General features: G+C 43.5%; 1 protein-coding gene across 3 annotated transcripts in view; it reads right to left on the bottom strand.

The window, feature by feature from the left end:
• FYN (FYN proto-oncogene, Src family tyrosine kinase) overlaps positions 1–21,536 on the bottom strand; it is a 137,470-nt gene that overhangs the window by 5,360 nt on the left and 110,574 nt on the right. For 2 of the 3 annotated variants that reach the window (XM_062572635.1, XM_062572636.1), the window contains 4 exons: positions 17,604–17,783; positions 15,641–15,717; positions 15,384–15,537; positions 6,669–6,800 (listed from right to left, as the gene is read on the bottom strand). In XM_062572635.1, the coding sequence (XP_062428619.1) occupies positions 6,669–6,800; positions 15,384–15,537; positions 15,641–15,717; positions 17,604–17,783 (543 nt within the window). Of the gene's footprint in view, positions 1–6,668; positions 6,801–15,383; positions 15,538–15,640; positions 15,718–17,603; positions 17,784–20,900; positions 21,057–21,536 lie in introns of all 3 variants that reach the window. The other variant, XM_062572637.1, reaches the window with a different exon arrangement.

Below are 21,536 nucleotides of genomic sequence, written 5' to 3'. Positions count from 1 at the left end.
TAGTTACCACAGCTGCCCATTGGGTTCATTGACAGAGAAGCAGGTTTGGCTGAAGGATGAAGGTGTGGGCATGTGTTAAAAAGTCAGACTCTTGCTTGTGAGGGCAAGCCTTGTCCTCCCTTTAGGGACAAGGCTTGATCATGGACTCTGGCTTGATTTTCACCTCTGCCAGCAATATCTTTATTGCTCATATACCCTGCCACTGTTCCAGCCTGTCTTCCAAAAGGAGGCATCAGGACAGGACCTGATCGAAATCTGGGAGACAATGAATGCCAAGTCCTGCTCCATACACAATAGCTATGTCTCTCTGCACACTGCCTGCCTTCTGCTTTTCATAGAATCACAGAATCAGTAAGGTTGGAAGGGACCTCTGGAGATCATCTAGTCCAACCTGCCTGCTCAGCAGGGTCACCTAGAGTATGTTAGACAGGGTTGCATCCGGACGGGCCTTGAAGATCTCCACAGGAGACTCCACAACCTCTCTGGGCAACCTGTGCCAGTGCTCCGTCACTCTCACAGGGAAGAAATTCCCCCTCACGGTCAGGCGGAACTTCCTGTGCTTCAGTTTCTGCCCATTGCCTCTTGTCCTGTCACACGGGGCAACTGAAAAGAGTTTGTCCCCGTCACCTTGACACCCTCCCTTCAGGTGCTTGTACACATTGATCAGATCCCCCCTCAGGCTTCTCTTCCCCAGGCTGAAGAGGCCCAGCTCTCGCAGCCGTTCCTCGTAGGGCAGATGCTCCAGCCCTCTGATCATCTTTGTAGCCCTGCGTTGGACTCTCTCCAGTAGCTCCATGTCTCTCTTGTCCTGGGGAGACCAGAACTGGACATAGGACTCAAGATGAGGCCTCCGCAGGGCTGAGTAGAGGGGCAGCATCACCTCCCTCGACCTGCTGGCAACACTCTTCCTAATGCACCCCAGGATACCATTGGCTTTCTTGGCCACAAGGGCACATTGCTGGCTCATGGTCAACTTGTCCACCAGCACTCCCAGGTCCTTCTCTGCAGAGCTGCTCTCCAGAAGGTCAGCCCCCAGCTTGTATTGGTGCCTAGGGTTGTTTTTCCCGAGGTGCAGGACTCTGCACTTGCCCTTGTTGAACCTCAGGAGGTTCCTCTCCGCCCAGCTCTCCAGCCTGTCCAGGTCTCTCTGAATGGCAGCACAGCCCTCTGGTGTTATCAGCCGCTCTTCCCAGCTTGGTATGATCAGCAAACTTGCTGAGGAGGCACTCTGTCCCCTCATCCTGGTCAATGATGAAGAAGTTGAACAGGATGGGACCCAGTACTGAACCCTGGGGGATGCCACTAGCCACAGGCCTCCAGTTAGACTCTACGCCACCGATGACAGCCCTCTGAGCTCTGCCTTTCAGACAGTTCTCAATTCACCTCACTGTCCACTCATCTAACCCACACTTCCTGAGCTTACCTAGGAGGATGTTATGGGAGACAGTGTCAAAAGCCTTGCTGAAGTCAAGGTACACAACGTCCACTGCTCTCCCCTCATCTGCCCAGTCAGTCATTCCATCCTGGAAGGCTATCAGATTGGTCAAGCAGGATTTCCCCTTGGTGATTCCATGCTGGCTACTCCTGATCACCTTCTTCTCCTCTATATGTCTGGAGATGACATCCAGAATGAGCTGTTCCATCCCCTTACCAGGGATGGAGGTGAGGCTGATGGGCCTATAATTGACTGGGTCCTCCTTCTTGCCCTTCTTGAAGACTGGAGTGACACTGTCTTTCTTCCAGTCCTCAGGCACCTCTCCAGTTCTCCAGGACCTTTCAAAGATGATGGAGAGCAGCCTGGCAACAACATCCACCAGCTCCCTCAGTACTCGTGGGTGCATCCCATCTGGGCCCATGGATTTGTGGATGTCTAGCCTGCCCAGAAGGTCTCTAATCCCATCCTCCTCAACCAAAGGAAAGTCTTCCCTTCTCCAGACTTTCTCCCTCATGTCCAGGCTCCAGGATTCCTGGGGGCTGCCCTTAGCAGTGAAGACAAGCAAAAAAGGCGTTCAGTAATTCTGCCTTCTCTGTATCCCTTATCACCAGGGCCCTCACCCCATTTAGCAGCAGGGCCACATTTTCCCTAGTCCTCCTCTTGCTGCTGATGTATTTGAAGAAGCCCCTCCTGTTGTCCTTGACATCCCTTGCCAGACTCAATTCCAACTGAGCCTTAGCCTTCCTCACAGCATCTCTACATACTCTGACTGCATTCTTACAACTCTCCCAAGTAGCCTGTCCCCTCTTCCGCAGTCTGTGTATTTTCTTCTTCTGTCTGAATTTGGCCAGGAGCTCCTTGCTCACCCATGCAGGTCTCCTACTCATAGAGATGCACCGCTCTTGAGCTTGGAGGAAGGGATGTTTGAATACTAGCCAGCTCTCCTGGACCCCCCCTCCTTCTAGGGCCTTAACCCATGAGACTCCACCAATTAGGTCTCTGAAGAGCCCAAAGTCCACTCTCCTGAAGTCCAGGGTTTCAATCCTGCTTGTTGCCTTACTTCTTTCCTGCAGGATCCTGAACTCCACCATCTCGTGGTCACTGCAGCCAAGGCTGCCCTCAACCTTCACATCTGTAACTAGTCCTTCTCTGTTGGTAAGGACAAGGTCCAGCAGGACACCCTTCCTCATAGGCTCCTCCACCATCTGTGACAAGAAGTTATCATCAATGCATTGCAGAAGCCTCCTGGACTGTTTGTGCCTTGCTGTGTAGTCCCTCCAGCAGATGTCAGGGTGGTTGAAGTCCTCCATGAGAACCAGAGCCTGCGATATTGAGGCTACCTCCAGCTGCCTGTAAAAGGCCTCATCAACTTTCTCTTCCTGGTCAACTGGCCTGTAGTAGACACCCACAACAGTGTTTCCCATGTTAGCCTGCCCTTTGATCTTTACCCATAAGCTTTCAACTGCCTCCTCCTCCCTGCCTAGGAAGAGCTCGATCCATTCCAGTTGCTTTCTCACATGAAGAGCAACTCCACCACCTGTCTTTCCTAAAAAGCACATTGCCATCCATGGCAGCATTCCAGTCATGTGAGCTATCCCACCACGTCTCCGTGACTACAATGAGATCACGGCCCTGTGATCGCACACAGATCTCCAGCTCCTCCTGTTTGTTCCCCACACTGCGTGCATTGGTGTACAGGCATTTCAAAGAGGTGGTCATGCCTGCAGGTTTCCCAGGAAGGGTGTACGGCGGTCGCCCATAGCCATGTCCCAAACGCACATCCCCAGCTGCATGCACCTGTTGGAGGCCCCCCAACCCAACTTGTGTTTTGTTGTCTATCCTGTCTGTATGACACCCCCCTCTGCCCTCCTACCTAGTTTAAAGCCCTCTTTACTAGGCTGCCCAATCTGTTTGCAAAGGCAAATGTACCCTGCTTGGTGAGGTGATACCCATCTCTCTCCACCAGTTGCTGGTCTTCAAACCATGTTCCATGGCCATAGAATCCAAAACCCTGTTGCCAACACCAGCGGCATAGCGAGTTGTTAATTTGGAAAATCTTCCTATTCCTTCTTCCATGCTTCCCCCTAATCCTCGTTGTGCTGCTTCCTCCTATGCAAGCTTAAAACAGTGCTTGGTTCTCAATGGCATGAGGTAGAGTGGCTTGCAGACACAGTTACCATCACAGAAATGGTGCACATGATTTAAATCAGTCCAGGCACTGAGATTTTGTCCAGCAAGAGGGCAGTTGCTTTGTTTGAGGGCCTCTCCCTGGTCCCTTGACCTGCTATGAGCAGGAATACTGGGATAATGTGTCCACAACTATTGTAGAAACTGGATATTACTGCAGGGTGTCAGCTCTAAGACCCTTTTTTTGTTTCAAGACTGACCCATTCCTGAGCTTGCAAATCCCCTTGCCTTGGGTGGCAGAGTGGGTTGGTGGTGCCTATGAACTGCACACTCTCACCTACAGCTTGTCTGCTGCAACTCTGGCAAGGAGAGCAGAGTCCTGTCCCTCAGGGTGGCTTACCTTCCATTTTTCCCTCCTTGTGCAAGCCACGATGAAAAGGCAGGAAAGGCCCTTCCCCTGTGACGGTGCCTGAACCCTTCTCCCTGACCCAAATAGGAACCAGAATTCATGAAGCTTTATCCTTCTGGAGGTCCTTCCCTCCCCACTGTGAAGTAGAAGATGGATAGTCCTTTCCAGGTCAGGGGAAAACAGTGTCCTCTCTGAGGGAGTCAGAAAGGCCATGTCATTCTGGGAAGTCTGAGCTCTCCACCAATCCCACATGCATTCCCTGGCTTCTGAGAAGGCCCCAATTCCCCAACTCCCCTGTTGTCTCAGTGTATAAAAGCTTTCTCAGTCAGAGTCTGGGAGATGAGATCTGGTCTAAATCTCTAAAGACTAACACAAAATCAAAATAGAGGCTACCCTTAGGTAAAACTGACTGAGGTGGGAGTGATGGTGGTTGTCAGAATGGTTAAAGGCTCCAGCCTGAGGCAAAGATGGGAGTCACAGCAGGGAAGAGCGGTCCTGGTGCAGAGCTCATGTAGTATGTAACCAAGGAAGTAAGTGATCATCCAGTAAATTGCTCCTGCTAAGTATGCTCCATCATACCCAGCTCATAAAAAGTTGTTTCTAGCTGCTTGATCTCTTCCTAACATGGTTAGGGGAGAATGAGCCGGAAGGACTGTCAGCATGTGGGGGCTTTATGTAGTAAGGGATGAAGGGAGAAGACAGTGCTGAAAGTGGAAAGATGCCACCAGTTGTCTTTGATGTGCTCAAACTGCCACGTAATAAAACTGTCTGTATTTTCAGGACATAGACCATGCCTGAGATTTCTGTCATGGATCCTACAAGAAATTATATACTACAGGTACTTAAATGCATATCCACTGTCCTCATTCCAATACAGAGAAGGAAAGCAACCCTTGGGAAATGCAGACCTTCTCTACTGCCCTGGCCAGTACAAGGATCAATTATTAACCAAAGAGTTAATGAAGGGCTTAGACAATTGCCACATTACTATGTCTTTTCTGTGCGTGTGTGTGTGTGTGTGCGTGCATGCGTGCACATGCACGTGCGCACACATGGTAAGCCAGAAGGGTAGTTACAAAGGATCTCTCCTCCACAAATGCAGAGCTCAGCAAAAATCCTAAAGCAACCACCCTTAACTCTGTCCTGGCTGGTGAGAGTCCCCATACACCTACTCTACTAGTATGGACCAGGAACTGCCTCTTCCCATATCAGGGTCAAGCTCTTTGCCCACCCTGTGGAAATAATATTATCAGCTAAATCTTACACATCTTCTTTATAACTTCTTCAACATTTGCACACAGTGTCTTGCCTGCATTTAACCCTCAGCAAGCCCATGGATAACAGTGACCCTTCCATGCCACTTCCAGTAACCCTCCTGGCAAGAAGACCTTTGAACCTGCCACCAACACAACCTGCTCTATGCAGTGGCAGGACCCTCCTTCCCTTAACCACATACACAAGCATCACGCAGAAACATGCCATCCTCCCTTCTGCTCCCTTTTTCTATTGTCACAGTCACAGCTTTACTAAGATGCTGCCTGTTAATCCTGTCAAAATTCATTACTGATCAATAAAAGCCTTCCAGATCCCACATTCTCTCTCCAAATATCAGATACCAGCTGCTGGGAGCCAGCAGAGTCAAAATTTCTGCGCAAAAACTCTGGGAGTTTAGTTTTGCTGAGCTCAGCATTCTAAAGTGGCATGAGATACAACAGGATAAACTGATCACCACTATGAGGCTTTTCCTGCTGAATTTGATGTACAGATCTGACTGCATGGAAATGGCACAGACTGGCAAATTGAAACTGCTCTAGCACACTTTCCATTAAATCAGCTGCAGTGTACACAACCAAAGTTTACTGGAGAATATTCAGAGAAATTTCCAAACAAAGAACAAAGACGTAGCTAGATGCCCTGTTGTTAATATCTGTGGTGAAAGTAAATGAAGGGCTTATTTTCTTTCTATGTAATGTGCTGCTTTCACCTCACCCTTTTCCTCTTCACCTGAATGCCTACAACCTTCAGGGGGCAAGAGAATGAAAAGCTCTTTCTGCATAGGCTGATCCAATCATCCCTGCTACAAATCTTAATCCCTTGGATACTTGGCAGGGTTTCAACAAAGAGTCATGGGGCCTCCAGTTTCCCCATGCAGAGAATCTGGCCCCTCTATGACCTTGCCTTGAGCTCTGGCCTGCACATTACAGAATTCTTTTCTTTCCTTTCCATCCCCATTTAAACTAGGATCGAAATTTAAGAGTTTATAAAAAAGAAATTTGGTAACATCAGACATTCAGGCAGTCATCAAATCTTGCACAGAACTAGACTGACAGAATAAATGGGATTTTAATGGTTGGTATCTTAAAGTGAGTGCAATACTATGGAGAGGTAGCTGCTCCAAAATACAGTAATTTTACCCTCTTTCTTTTTTTCTGAGAAAAATTATGCTAATTGAATTGAGAGCAATAAAAAAGAGAAATAAAAATGAACATGTTGGATTTTCTGCCTCTTGCCATTTTCAACTCAACCATCACACTGGCTGAATTAGGACAATTTTTAAGCATATGCAAAACTTATGCATAATAACCATCCTTCTTGGAGCCTAATGAAAATAATCATAAAGTCCAATATATGTATATGACTCATTCCCATTCCTTTCCCCAGATGAAACACAGCTCAAACTAGTGACTGTTTTCTTACCTGGATATGGCACTCTCCCTTTTGTTACCAGCTCTGTCAGTAGGATCCCAAAAGACCACACGTCCGACTTTATTGTGAACCTTCCATACAATGCTGCTTCTGGCGCAGTCCATTTAATGGGAAACTTTGCACCTAATGAAAGAATAAATGAGTTTTAATCAAAATAGACAAAGAATCAAAATACCAGTTCACAGGTGACTGTTTTGCTCTGCAACACTTGCAGGCTGACAGAGCTGCAGGCACGTATTAACGTCTGACTCCCTGGAATATGACCAAAGAGGATGGGACAGGTAGAATGTGTAGGGCAGAGGAAAAGACTTATCAGGAAAAGGGTGGATTTGTCTCAGATCCCAAGACAAGGGCAAGAAATTTTAATTCAGACTTGAGGTTTTATGAAAGAATGAAGTTGTAAGAACCAATAACCCTAACATAATAGAAACTCCCCCCAAATGTTTTCAATTAACATTTCCCTGTGATATTTGCAACTCAAACAGCATTAGCACGTAGGAATAGAAGTGAGATTTATTAGAAGTGCGCCTCCCAGTTTCCCTGCTCAAGCCGAGCAAAATGCAAAACAAACAAACATGGTAAAAACATAAATTAAAAACAAACCTAATATTTCATTAGAAACATGCAAGCATTTAAAATTAATATTGCCATGAGAGTTGCTTGGGGTGTGATGATGTCAAAGCATAACTTTGGCCTATGATTTATAACTTGACAGCATACTTTAAGCTCCTGGCACTGAAAAGCCCATAGTGCCTTAAATACATGCAGTTCTAATGTGCTCATCCATCATCAGAGCTTGCAGGAGCCAGTTGTGGTAAGGATGGTACGATAACAAGCCTTTAAACACTGATTTATTTGCCTTTGCAATCATTTACTGTTTTCTCAGGGAAAATATTTTCCAATACGACTTTAAAGAAAACTCTTGTGGTAATAATTAACTCAGAGTATGTATGAAAAAGCATGTAGACATTTCCCCAGTGCCTTGTATTAGCATATAAGCAAAAGAATTGCTTTGCCTATTGCTGATCCCTAGTGACAAACACTCTCAATTTTGAAACATACTGACTTTGACTTCTCACCACCCTCTCATAAAAGTTCCTTCAGCTTTCAGGAGGAGTGGGGAAATTGTAACATGGAAAAATCACTCTCAGAGAGTTAAGTTACGGCACTGTTTGCAGTTCCCTGCTGGCGCTGCTCTGCTATCGCATTCAGTGCTCGATGCCTCCTCACAGCTTCTGCTGTATGCTGCAATCTCATTTGGGCTCAGAGCACAAAGTAGACATGGCAAATCTCATTCCCCTACTTAGTAAAACATCAGGTGTGCTAGAAGCTTTCCAACACTAAATGTAAGTCACTCTAAGAGAGGCTGCTACTCAGAAAGCAATACATATCTTTTGTGAAAGTTGCAGTTGCTCAAAGAGGTTCTGCTAAAATTAAAAGACACAGGACAATGTTTCAAAACCCTAATATCCGAAGTTAGGAACTTACCTCTAGTTGAGCATCAGCATATCAGTTAGATTTGCAAAGGTGCTGAAGGATTTGTGGATGTCTATGTACCTTCAGAAAAGCCAGCCTGTTCTATATTTAAATTAGCCGATATGAAGGCAGGAGCTAAAATACAGGTGCTCAGGTTTGGCCTCAATCTTCCTTACCTATACTACTTGTTCATTAGACCAATCTTAGTTTACAGCACTCAAAGTTGGCAGAGCTTCATTTTCTCTTGAAGTCTACCTTTGCTGTGATGCCCGAGAGCTCTGCAGCGGCCTGCCACGGCGAGAGCCCCCGTCTTGGCGCTTCGCCTGGCTTCAGCAACACCAGCAGCCGCAGGGGTTTGGCAACTGGCTCCCTCAGCCTCTGGCAAGGCCTGGGGCAACAAACCCCGTGCCAATTCCTGGAAAAAGTGCAAGCTGCACACATCCGTGGGTCACGTTCCCTAGGCCTGTGGTTCATGGCATGTTAGGAATATGAGGACTAACGTCCCTCTGCTTTCTCATAATGCAGCTGAGATAGTACACGAACACCATGCTGGCGAAGCAAGAGCTCCAGGCTGGCTATCAGCCTGAAGACCTGGTGGGGTGTGAAATGGCCAAGCATGAGGGTTCGTGTGTTCATTTGTCACACGTTTTATCTAACAAGTTTTTCATCAGTCAGCTGTGTTTCTCTGAGAAGCTGAAACGATGCCAGTTTAATTCCCTTGGGCTTCATAATCAGATACAAAGGTAGCAATCGCCTAAAGCTCATCTTTGGAGGTCAGGAATCTCTTCGAACTCCTTTGTGACCAACTGCCCCACTAATTTTACCTTTTTCATCTACTGCCAGTGTGGCACCAGGAGGTGAATACATGGTGTGCTGAGGGGCCATAGGCAGATGAGAAGCAAAGTAACTAGGTGAGAAGGGGAGAAAATTTCAGCACATCTATTTTCCTGAGAACTAGAGCAGTACCAACCCCATGGGACATGATGAGCGCTGCTGGAAAAGACAGTCTGTGGAGTTTCTGATGGTAGCATGACTACTGATTACATTCCCATACTGCCTCTACTGCAGGTGATTCTCTGTCTAAAACAACTACTACAAAAGTTACCTGTTTATTTTCTGCAGTATTCCCTGAAGTTTGGTTTGAAAGGGGAGGAAGGGAAGGGGAAGCTGGCAGAGAGGCCACTAGTAGAGTTCTGCCTCATGTTTTTCAGGGCCTGCAATGCATGCTGGAAGCTAAATGGTCCAAGAGAACCAGTGTCCTCATATGGCAGAGCCATTGGTAGGCAGAGAGCAGAGACTGGTGATGATGCACCGAGCCAGCCACCTGCACAGCTGCAGCTACAATGCATGCACAGCCGTAACACAGACAGATGGCATGTGGCTTGCTTAAAATGAGGATAAGCAATAACAAGGGTGAGAAGCACATTCTGGGCACCATTAGAAGCTGCGTGTGCTTCCAGAGGACCTCAGGCAGGTGGCAGCACCACTGCTACAGCGTGAACAATGCCAATGTGTGTGTATATGCGTGTGTAGTTCAGCAACACTCTGCGGTGACTAAAGTGGATCCCCTCCACAGTGCTGCCTCCTATCTCATGTCTGGTACTGTGAACACAGTTAGTGCACTTCTGCAAAAACAGAAACCCCCCCAAAATGCATGGCACACCCTCCAAAGCCTCCTGACTGCTACTGCTGTACAAAGCACTCACACAGGCCAGATGCTGTTCCAGTTGCTCAGCCTGGCTTCTGATCGACACACAGTCTCTGCATTCAATCTGTTCCCAATGCAGTGATTCAAAAATAAATCCCCTCCCTCCATCCAGGTCTCAGCAGCTTATTAAACCATCTGAATTTGTGCTGAAAACAAATTATAGCATCAGATCATAAGATAAAGTGTGTATTCTGGCAAGCATGTTAATAAATCTGATAAGCCAAATTACCCCACCTGACAAAGCAGCCTATCTCCTACTTTCCAGGCATGTTTTACATCAGTGGGGAGATCTGTACCTTTTTTTGCTGGAACGGCTGAAGCCATTTTATTATAAACTAGCAGATCAGTACTTGATGCCTATAAACCGATCATGCTCTAAATTCATTAGGTCAGGATAGCCTGTCTCTGCCCAAAAGTGAGGTCTTATTACATGACTTTTATCCCCACCCTCTTCTAAAAATATTTCAGCATAGGAAAAGCCTTTTCTGTATTTCTGTGCTGCTTGGAACGATGAAACAATAAGTCAAAGCTTCTCACATGATTTATTATTAGGGCAGCAGGCCTACCTCTGAGGTTTTAGTCATACTTAGCCCTGGGATCTCTGCCCTTCTCTGCCCAGACATTCACATGGGTTATCTCCCAATAGGATTTCTCTGGGAAAATCAATCAGTGCCCCTGCTTTAATTCTTCCTTGGCTCCAACCAGGTTGTGCGATGATAAAGAGCTGAAGGTCTTGGATAAGTGAGTGACCTTGACATACAATTCTCTGCATGGATTCTTCAGATGCTAGGGAAAATCCCTCAGAGCTTTGTTTTTTAAATCTAAATACCTACCGAGCAGAAGCCTCTGATATTCATGCCCTAGAGCCACTGCTACTTTTCTAATGATGCCACTTCAGGGAACGCTACAAAGTTGCTACCTCTTGCACTTTAAAACCAATCTAGCTGAACACCCCAAGCCCTAAGACCCATAAACTCGGGGGGAGCTCTGGGATCAGCGATCAGAGAATGTAGCTCAGCACAGAATTGCTGGACTGAGAAAGGAAGTCACAAAAGGTAGAAAGTGAAGGATGAAGCAGGCTTGTAACAGGAAACGAGTCAGCTGCGGTAGGCAATGATGAGCACTGTGTGGGAGGGACTGCACAATTACATTTTTTTGTCTTGTGAGAACCAACATGAAATTACAAGCCTGGCAAAACATCAGAAATCAGGACCAGGCTTGGCAGGCTGCTCCCACCCTGGGAAGTGGGGAAACAAGGGGCGGAACGGCAGGTCTGAACGTGGCCCCTCTCCCCCTCACACTTCCTCTTGACCTGGTCACACTCCCTGTTTGCAGAGCAGATGGCATCGCTGCAGGAGCTTATCAGTGATCCAGCCCCCCAGGGGCTTGCTGTTGAGAAATGAGAGTCGTTCGGCCTGTCCGCTCCACTGCGGGGCCCCAGGAACGGCAGGCAAAGAGCAAGGACAAAGCCCCGGATGCTACAGCCTGCAGCACAGTCCGTCGCAAACAAGAGAGATCTGATCAGCTGCCCAACTGGCAGCCAAGCCTCTACAAAAGGACTGGCGAGAGTGTGGTGGGAGAAAAAAAAATCTCCACTCTTTTCTAGGAGAGAAAAAAAAAAAAGAGCATCTCTTGGTTTTGAGCAGGACAGGAAGGAGATAATGCTAACTGTTAAGGAGACAAAAATGATCTGAAAGTTTACAAACGCGCACCAGAGCTCTCGAAATAGCTCTGACTTGTCTGGAAGGCATCAGAAAGATCCTTATTGTTTCATGTGTGCTGGAGTAGCATTACTGCAAGTGCGGCCAGTGTACGCAGTAGAAATATGGCCTGGAAAATAACTCTGCTCTTTTTATGTAAACACAATTTTAAATTTGTATCAGCTGCTACTGCTTAGAATAGTAACAACTGTTCCCCGACAACTCTGCGAAGCACTCAGCACTTCCTGCAAAAGTGCCATGGGCTTGTCCAAAATGCTGCATAGCTCTGAAACAGATCAGCGTAAGGCAACAAAACTGCACAGGAAATCTTGTGTCAGAGTGACAGGAAGCTTCTCTCTGCCCTAGAGAAGAGCAGGAGTTTTAAGGCTTGCCTTACGAGGCGGACACAAGCATCCTCACTGATGGAAGGAGACAAGCCTGACGCCCGACACTGCGCATGGGGAAAAAATGACGCAACAGAAAATGTCAAAAGAACGAGGCTGCAATACAGCCCATCACTGTAGTCTTTAAAATGGGTGTCACTTTAGCGTTCTTCCCCTTTGATTACTCACTTCCTCTAAAACAAGAGCCAAATGCTCATTACAAGCCAAGAACTTATTTTTGTATTATTTAACGGCAGTATATAGCTGCTAGTCACATACTTTAAATCATTAGTGGTGTGACCATCTCTTTCCTTCCTGACAATTGCTGAGAAATGGCAGTGCAGACAACGAACCACTTTTTATTTACCTTTCATAAATTAGGATCAGTCAGGCCTCCTTTGTTCAAACCAAAAAGAAAATAAACGAGTCCGTAAAATGTTACCACCAAGCTGAACCCGTACAGGTTCAGGAATCCTGCACTCTAACCCACTGGGGCTCAAAGCATCCCCATCTGTTTCCTTTCAAAATATTTAAACGGAGACAAAAGTGACAGAGGGGGAAGGGAGCAGGAGATGGAGCAAGGCTGGAGAAAACTACCTCTTCTCTGCTCCAACCACAAGCTCTGTACTAAGCTGCTTTAGCCATGGGACAGAGGAGTGTGGAAGAGAGAGTGACCCAAGGCTTTAAACTTCACATTTTGTACGGCAGCACATTGCTTTGCTCTCCAAGGAGCTACAGGGAGGCAGTGCTCCCCGCCCCCTTCCCTCTGCTAGCCAGGCTCTATTCCTGTGTCAAAATTCCCACCGAGGCAGTAGTCAGCTAGATAAACAGAGCAATCCCCAGATGCATCCCCTCAGAGACTGAAGTAATAGGTCATGGGAAACAAGCAGAGGCAACCGTTTCCTTCTGATACTGTGATCTCCACCAAGCAATGCTCAAAACTGAGGCTAAACAAAACAAAAGGGGATTGAATTTCACTTGGAGAAAGATTCCAGTGGAATAATAGGAGCCATTTTTCTTCCTCAGTAAGTTAAAGGTACTGACTAGGGTGCCTAGCTGGAAGCCAGGTTAATTGCAATGAAATGTAAAGCAAGATTATGCTTTATGGTTAAAAAAAACCCACAAAACCCTCAAGCAGCAGATTAACAATGAGTCCAAAAAACAGTAGGAAAAGTAGGAAAAACTTTCTACAAAACCTGTGCATCAGCCCATGGACAGAATAATGCCACTAGAGATATTCACAACTACAACTCTTTGGCCTCTGTTTAAGGCATTCTCTAGCCCTGAGGGACATCAATCTGACCTCAGTAAGCAGAAGATGTATTACCCAGACCTCTGCAGAACAAAAAAAAGGAGTGATTGCTCCAAGCTTGCACAATCAGATTACAGCAGAGAAAACAAGGTTCAGGTCTCCTACCACCAGCCATGCAGGTTCAAGGCCAAGTCATTCCTCCTTACCCAACCAAACTCTTTTTCCACAATATAAGTAATTTCCACGTTGGAAGAAGGGCAAGGGAAATCCACATCTATGCTCCCTCTCCCCTGCCAGTCCCAGCATTCCACATTTTTGCAGCTGAAGGTTTTCCCACTCGAAACCCAGTAATTTTTATTGTCTTATAAAAACTAAGCCTCTCCACAACATCAACCAGGCCAGGTTTCAGGGATTTCTAACATTTAAAGAGGGCAAAACTATTCTGAGAGATTTTAACCAAGAAGCAAACAGGGCATCAAAGGATTTCCTAGGGATGGTGAGCTTGAAGAGGTCTGGCTGGGAGGACACCAGATACATACTTGTCACATACTTGTCTCTTAAAACAAATAATTAGTCTTGTCAAACTATACACAGAATGGTTTGCAAAAGGATTAAAAACCATGGCAGTAAACCAGACAAAAATGGAGATAGTATAGAACACTGTTTCAAAGCCATTTTACAGACTGGATCTGGCTGCCCTTTTGCATGTAAAACTCTTCTCTTATAAAAGAAAAGGCAAAACAAGCAGCTTTCTGTCTACCGGAGCTTGCAGACATTGTTATTGCTCTAGAGAGCAATGACACAAGACTGTTTTGGCAAGCAATTCCCACCCTCAGGCTCAAATCAGTATTGGTTAACTCTCTGCATTAGTATCTATCACAGGTTCTTTAAGGGTACCTACAAAATAATCAGGCCTTCCCGTCTGACCACATAGTAATAGTAGGTGACTGTTAGCATGGATGTAGCCTGTGCTCCACATCTTTGTGATTAGGTACTGCTGACAGCAATTAAGAGTGGTGTGAACAGCATGAGAACTTGGGGGCAGGTTTAGCTCAGTTAGTTAGAGCGTGGTGCTGCTAATGCCAAGGTCGGGGGGTTCAATCTCTGAATGTGGCTATGCTGAGGGTTGGACTAGATGATCTCCAGAGGTCCCTTCCTACCTTGCCATTCTGTGATTCTGCTCCCAGGGAAATACAAGGCCTTCTGGAAACTCTCTAGCTTATTCTGTCAACACTTGAAAGTTACAGAAAGAAGTTAGGTCTTTCCTACGAATTAATGAAAAAATCTATGCTAAAACAGGGGCTTTTGGTTAAGAGAAAAAGCTTGCAATAGGAAGACATAAATGTGGGTCAGGGAGTACTTAACTAACCTCACCTTCTGATGACACACAACATGGTTTAATTAGACATTTGCTGGCTCTGGAACTGAAAAGGGATGGAGTGGTATTTACCGACACATATTGAGCAAGCAGTACCACTGTACTGCCAACAGAGAGAGAACAAAACTGTAGCTTTGCAAACTTGGATCAACATCTGACAACTAAGCATGACTTGTAAAGAACGACCAACTACAAAGAGCCTGTGTCATGGCTCAATCTGAACAAATATATGCCTTTAAAAAAGTTCAAATACTCTTTGATATATTTTTACAGTGTATCAGTGGTTGGTTGTGCCCAGCAATCTGTGTGGCACTGGCAAACAGCTTTGCTATTAAAGTAGCTTTTTAATTTCCCGAAGAAAACACTGTCTCAGAGAGACAGCTGTATTGCATAAAGGCATAAGTCTTGAATAGATTGTTTTGACCAGTTGGAAAATAAAAAAGTAAGAGTAGCACAGCAGTTTTGTAAATATTAGAAGACACTAACAAATAAATAGCTTTTAGTGGCATAGACTTTTTTGATCTTGCAGTTAGTGTCATTTAACCTACCTGGGCTCACAGTCATCATATTTCCTTTAAAAACTGACCAAAATTAAACAAAGACAACCAAACAAAGTCTTCTCTTGAGGATGTGCATTGACTGGTAAAGTTCTGGGCTAACAGAACTTTAGCAGTATTTAATATGAGTTCAGGATTTACTGATGGCAACTCCAAAGGATATGAGAGAAAGAGAGATTTTTTCAAAACAAATTTCCACTCTTCCCCATAAGAAAAAATGACACTCCATGCAATGCCTGCTTCAATGTCTACCTTGTCTTGCTGTATATTCGTTGTCTTCAATCAGTCTTGCTAATCCAAAATCAGCAATCTTGCATATTAGGCCATTCCCGACCAGAATGTTTGCAGATCGCAGATCTCTGTGTATATAATTCATTCGCTCAATGTAAGCCATTCCTGCAGCCACCTGTTGGAAGCATGAAACACAACCAGTGCATTTCAAAACAAACTTGTACATAAATGGGCTATGAAACACATATACCTAAATGCCCAATACTCTGAAAACAGACCTGGGCTGCCATGTCCACTAAATTCGGTAACTTCAAAGCTCTTCCTTCTCCATCTTTTAAGAAATCTAGCAAACTCCCTGTAAATACAAAGTTGAAAGAACAGAGAAATGTTAGGGAACTAATGACTATTCATCAGGATGGATATGCAGCCTTATATGCAATATTAAAGACAGAAACGTTCTGAGTCGAAGTGAACAGCTTCAAAGAAAGAGTACTATTTTCAGATTCTCCTATTATACATTGTTTCACTCTGCTTTAAGGTTGACTTGCAGAAGAGTATGTTACTAGTCCAAAGAAAGATGGAGGGAAAAGAAACAAAGTTGTTTTTAATTTTTCTGACTATTACTAAGAAAGCTGATCTTTCTTAAGTTATTCTGTGTGTGCCAGTGCTCTTTTAAAGTACATAGTGCTGCTCTCTAAAGGTGTCAGCTAGCCGAAAAGCATCAGCTCGGTTCCAAGCCACACAAGTTATGGAAAAAGTCAGATCTCGGCTCAACCTACTCCAAAGGAAAGGTCAGCCTGCAGCCCAATAAGCTCAAAGGGGCTAGCATTAATAAAGACTGATTTTCCTTAGGAGATAGAAATTCTTCTTTAGACAACATGCAACTAATCACAGTGTGGAACATTAATTTTAGAAGACTACTATGTAAAATTGAAGAAGACAAAGTGGAGATCAGGCCAAAGTGGTTTTTGGCAAAAGCAGTATGCACACAGCTTCCCTGCTCAAGCAAAAGCAAGGAGGTTCCCTATAGCTTTTAAAAAAGCTTAGGATGCTATTGCTCCCTTCCCAACCTTGTACTTAATGTGTATTTAAACAAAGAAGTGGAGTGGTCTCCTTTGAATAAGGTCAGTCAAATAGTTTAATAAATAGGGGGAAAGGCAGATGATTAGACATTTTTCCCTTAATAAATCCTCAACCTCAAACTCAGAACCAAAGATGCAAAATGCTGCAGTAAAAAATAGTAAACTAAGCCAAAATAAACCATGTATTTCAGAAAGATTTTGAGAAGCCTTTTTTAAAGGGAAAAAGCACACGCTTGACACTGAGGCATATGATTAAAGTGCGAGTTAGTCAGTGCTTGGATGCCTCTGAGGAGGGAGGTGGGTAGGCACCTGCCAGGAAAATAAAAGTCAACTCCAAATAGACTGAAAAAATGTACTCAAGATTTTAGAGTGTATCCTCCAATGTAAAATGAAACTGCCCTGTGAGAACTTATGTTTCCTATTTGGTTTATTTGCTTTTCCAAAACAAGCAGATTTTTTGCTCTACTTCTCAGCACCCCTGCTGGGGATTTGATGGAGCTAAAAGTTTTCCTTTTCTCATTTTACTACATTGTAACCAGTTAAGTAGCTTAAAGAAAAAGAGAAGGGAGAAGGGCGAAGGGTGAAGGGCAGAGCACGGCAGGGAAGGGAAGGGAAAAGAGAAAAGAACCATGTATACAAATTGTTTATTAAAATGATAAATGCAGTAGACTTAAAATTAAGCTGTGATTTGAGAGTGAGGTGAAAGCTTTAGAACCGAGACTTGCTTTTCTCTTGGCCTGAGAAGTAAATATTGAAAGAAGATGCCAGCACCAGGAAAAATTAGGATCGTAGGAAGCATTACGTTATATGATTCAAACCTAGAAAATGCAAATCTCCGGTTGTAAGGGAAGTTGAGATGCTGATAAAATTAGAAACACTTAAGCTGTACCAAATTCTCCCTCCCCCTACCTGGCACAAATTTTCTGTTATGTGTACATTTAGGGGATTTTAGTTTTTGGGGCCCAGTTCAGAGCTGAATTCATAACTCTTCAGAAGCTTGAAGTGAATTTAATTTCCTATTTTCTTTATCCTTCCTTACATACAGTTTATGCATCGTACTGCCTCTTCCTCTGTATCCACAAATAGCTCTGACAAAAACAAACAAACAAAAAAAACACACAAAAAAAACTGCTCTCAAGGGCAGCAGCTCTGGCTTCACCTTTACTCATGTACTCTGTGACAATATAGATGGGTTCTTCAGATACCACAGCATAAAGTTGGACCAGTTTGTCGTGTTTTAGTTTCTTCATGATCTGGGCTTCTTCTAAGAATGATTCTGGAGACATAGTGCCAGGCTTCAGTGTCTTGATGGCCACTTTAGTATTTCCATTCCACGTACCTACAAGCACAGATATTTAGTTAGGTTTAAGGTCTTCTGCTCCTTTTCTGACTGAAATCTAATGTAACTGAAGAGTAAACTAGCAAGGACACTTACTATTGCCTTTTTTTTTTTTTTTTTTTTTTTAGTAGTTTGGCATTTTGCCATATCAGTTATATTCCTCTCCCTCATACTTCAATCTTTTTCCATTTTACTGAAAAATAATACTCCCATTGGTATCCAGGCACAATCTCCCTTGCCTTACTCAGACAACACTTCCACTGATGTCCATGGAAACCTTCTCTGAGTAAGAAATGCAGGACCAAGTATATACTGTTAAAATCCACCTTCACTATTTCCCTGGTGATAAGCAATTACTACTGACAACAACAGAGTTCCAATCACCGATCTGGATAACAGAACTAGTGAAAGCCAGAACTCTCAGTTTGCAGGCCATTTTAACGTTTTTTGTTCTGAATCAGAACAAAAAACATTCTACGAAAAATTCCCCAAGAAACAAATTCTGAACTGATTTCATTTTAGAAATACTGGCACGTTTCCAAAATGAAATGTGTCTTTTCCCCTCTTTTCCTCACCCCCAGAAGCCCAGAAGCTGGTTCTTGTCTGGTTATTTCCTTGTGGTTAGCAAGGACATGAACAAGTTGCATCACTCTTCGGCCACGTTTTACCAAGTTTTCTGGAAAACCTTGCTCTGGTGCAATGCGGCTGAGCATACTGCTCTGCAACTGGAAGTCATTTTTAACATAGAAGAAAGCAGTCCACACTTTCTCTGTTGGCTCTCTATAGAGCACTGACTGTGTATGGTTGTGGAATTCTTTTAACTTGGATCTCGAGAATTTAATATAGAACATGATCTATTTATAGGGAACTGCTATTTAATAAAGCAGGAGAACAATCCTGAATGGCTTCAGGAATTAATTGGATTGGGTGAAATTTACTCCTCTATACGTGAGTGTGAGGTTTGCAGAAGGCCTACGAAGTACAGGAAGACTTAGAATTAAATCTAGTTTCTGTAACTGGAGATGTCAATGAAAGAAGTAACATGTGTCTCAGTAGTGAAATAATGTCCTGAGCTACTGCTGCTCCTAGCTCAGGGTGCTTGAGACAGACTCTTCAGCTCTTAGCCTGCTCAGTCCTTCAAATCAGAGCTGAAATAGGACTTCACTTCAGTGGCCCTAGTGTGTAAGCCAGGAAGGATACAGCTTCACTTTCTGATTTTAGGCAGACTGGCCAAAGCCTTCTCTTCTGGGTAGAGTAGAATATGTTTCATATGGGGCCACTGAGAAACAGAACCTTTAGGAGAGAGTACCTTCAGGCACAGTAATTTTGCAAAATTACCACAAATTATATAAACCTGGAATGAAACCCTAGTCTCACAGACATGAGGACTTTTGTCACTGATATTAATAAACTAAGATTTTACTTGGTGTGTTAACCAGATTAATTGTGTATTACCTATTTGCTTGGCCATAATAAAAATCCCAAGACTCATTCTACTAACATGAAATGCTTTTGGTAATTCTACTTTTTAAAAACACTTTTGTGAATTTCTCCAGTTAAAAAAGGAAAACCAAATGCAAAGATTATTTCACCTTCTCAGGCAAACTGCAGTTTAAATTGTAAAATTTTTTATTGTGCTTTAGTATTTTTATCTGTCATTGAAAAACTAGTTAACCTTCATTAGTAGAGACCTCCTTTTGAACTCCTCCTGTTGGTAGTTAGTTATTACTTGATGCATTTTTCATTCATTTTATTGTATTATCTATTCTAATTTGATAACGCTTCATGATGGTTAAAATATTGTTGCTATATATTCCTTTAAGAAAATAATGCAACAACTATAATAATACCTTACATATTTCTTACAGATACTTGGTACTTTATTTCTCATAGCTGAGTTTTTTTGAATTGCATTTGCTAATTTAGCTTACTGTAACAGTTTAAGATCTGTGGCACTAAGATTTAACATTAGTTTGAATCGCTTGCTTACATGAATTCAAGATGGAGAATAAGAAGGTGAAATTGGAGTTATCTTGGAATGTTAATAGAAAACATAGGTGGTTTTCTTTGCAACTGGCCCACTGTATTCTATAAACTTCATAGATTTGCTGGTATGTTCCTTGCTGTAGCCTTGCAATGGAAAATAGCTGCAACACCCTGGACAGCCCACTGGTTATTTTGGTTTTACATTCTTTTGTGTCACTGCAACAAAAAGAATTACTAAATGGGTCCATCAAATGACCCTCAAGTGAAGAAAATACATAGAGCGTTTCTTTTCCTTTTTTTTTAATCAGTTGCTTCAAAGAGGCTATATAGAATGCAATTTGGTGTAAAAACTGAGTATAGCTCTCACAAAATGACCAACATGTTGTGTTTCAATGCTAAGACCATATTAAGATTTATATATCTTTTAATTGCTATTGTTTTATAGTCATTTAAATAAGGAGGCTCATGTAGAAGGGAGTAGTAAGAAAATCAGGCAAGTGTGCAGAAAACAATGTCAGCGGATTTGGAAAAGGTCCGTATTCTTGGACTTCAAAGAGTGGGTTCAGCTGGGCTGGGCATGTCTTGATTCTGTTGTCCCTGGTCTCTACATCAAGTTACAGGGTTCTGCCACATACACAGATTTCAAAACAGAATTTATGAAGTGGACACATGGGAAAGCTAAAGCTAGCTTGACAATATTAGCTTGCTGATACTTGCCATCATTTTTTAAACTGGGGGAGGGGATGGAAGCATTTTCATGGTCTGACCCCATCAGCGCTAAAACATACGAGGAAAGAAAAACAACTGCTTGACATTAATTTCTGGTTAGCCACTCTGCTTTATGAGATTAGTATCACTCCTGTTTTAATATTTAGCTATTGTGTAGTCACCTAAATAAACCCATTGCAACCAATGAGGTTTAAAGGTTTTTAGCCCCTCATACCAGTGAGTGCAAATGAACGCAAGTTTCCACACAGATGACTGTATTTAGGTCTGACTGTATTAGGCAATATAGACTAACATTTCATACTATTCTGATCTCCGAGCTTTCAGATTTCTATTGGAAATGTTTATTTTTGCCAAGAGGGCCTTAAAAGATCCATCCAAAGCAAAATATATTCTCTGCCTTACCACGCCACACTTCAGCGAAACAGCCCTGACCAAGCTTCTGTTCCAGAAATAATGAATCACGTGCAACTTCCCATGCATCTTTAGCCAATCCAACAGTTTGTGGGGTATTATTCGTAGCAATCACAGTTAAGTTAAAACACAAACCATCAGCTTTCTCTATAGGAGAGGAAATTAATAAAAAAAACACACTTATAATCCAAAATAATGCATGCATTGACAAAGATGGAAGGTGACCTGTGTTTCAGTGTTACATTAACGTTCACTTGCAAACACTGATTTTTGCATACTGAAGGTAGGAACTTTTCTGCTAGCCTGCAGGAAAAGGCTCCTTGATATAATTAACAGACTGCTATGTGAGCCTTGATTTATTATTAAAGCTGCAATGATTTGTCAAAATTGAAACCTTCCAAAGGAACATAAAATTTCAGTTTTCCTTTGCCATCAGTTACTGTGAAAGTTGAAGATGAAAGAATTTCAAAGTCAGAGACATGATTCCCAAGGCATTTTTCCTAAAAATTTGAGCTTTGCACCTTTTTTTTTTTTTTTTTTTTTTGGTCGGAATATCCTACACTTTCACCTTCCATCTTGTAATCCCCACACAGAGAGCTATTTTAGAATAATTATTTTGCTCCATAC

The sequence above is a fragment of the Rhea pennata genome, chromosome 3 (genome assembly GCF_028389875.1).
Source record: "Rhea pennata isolate bPtePen1 chromosome 3, bPtePen1.pri, whole genome shotgun sequence".
Taxonomy (NCBI): Eukaryota; Metazoa; Chordata; class Aves; order Rheiformes; family Rheidae; genus Rhea; species Rhea pennata.
This window is presented reverse-complemented; position numbering and strand designations above follow the sequence as displayed.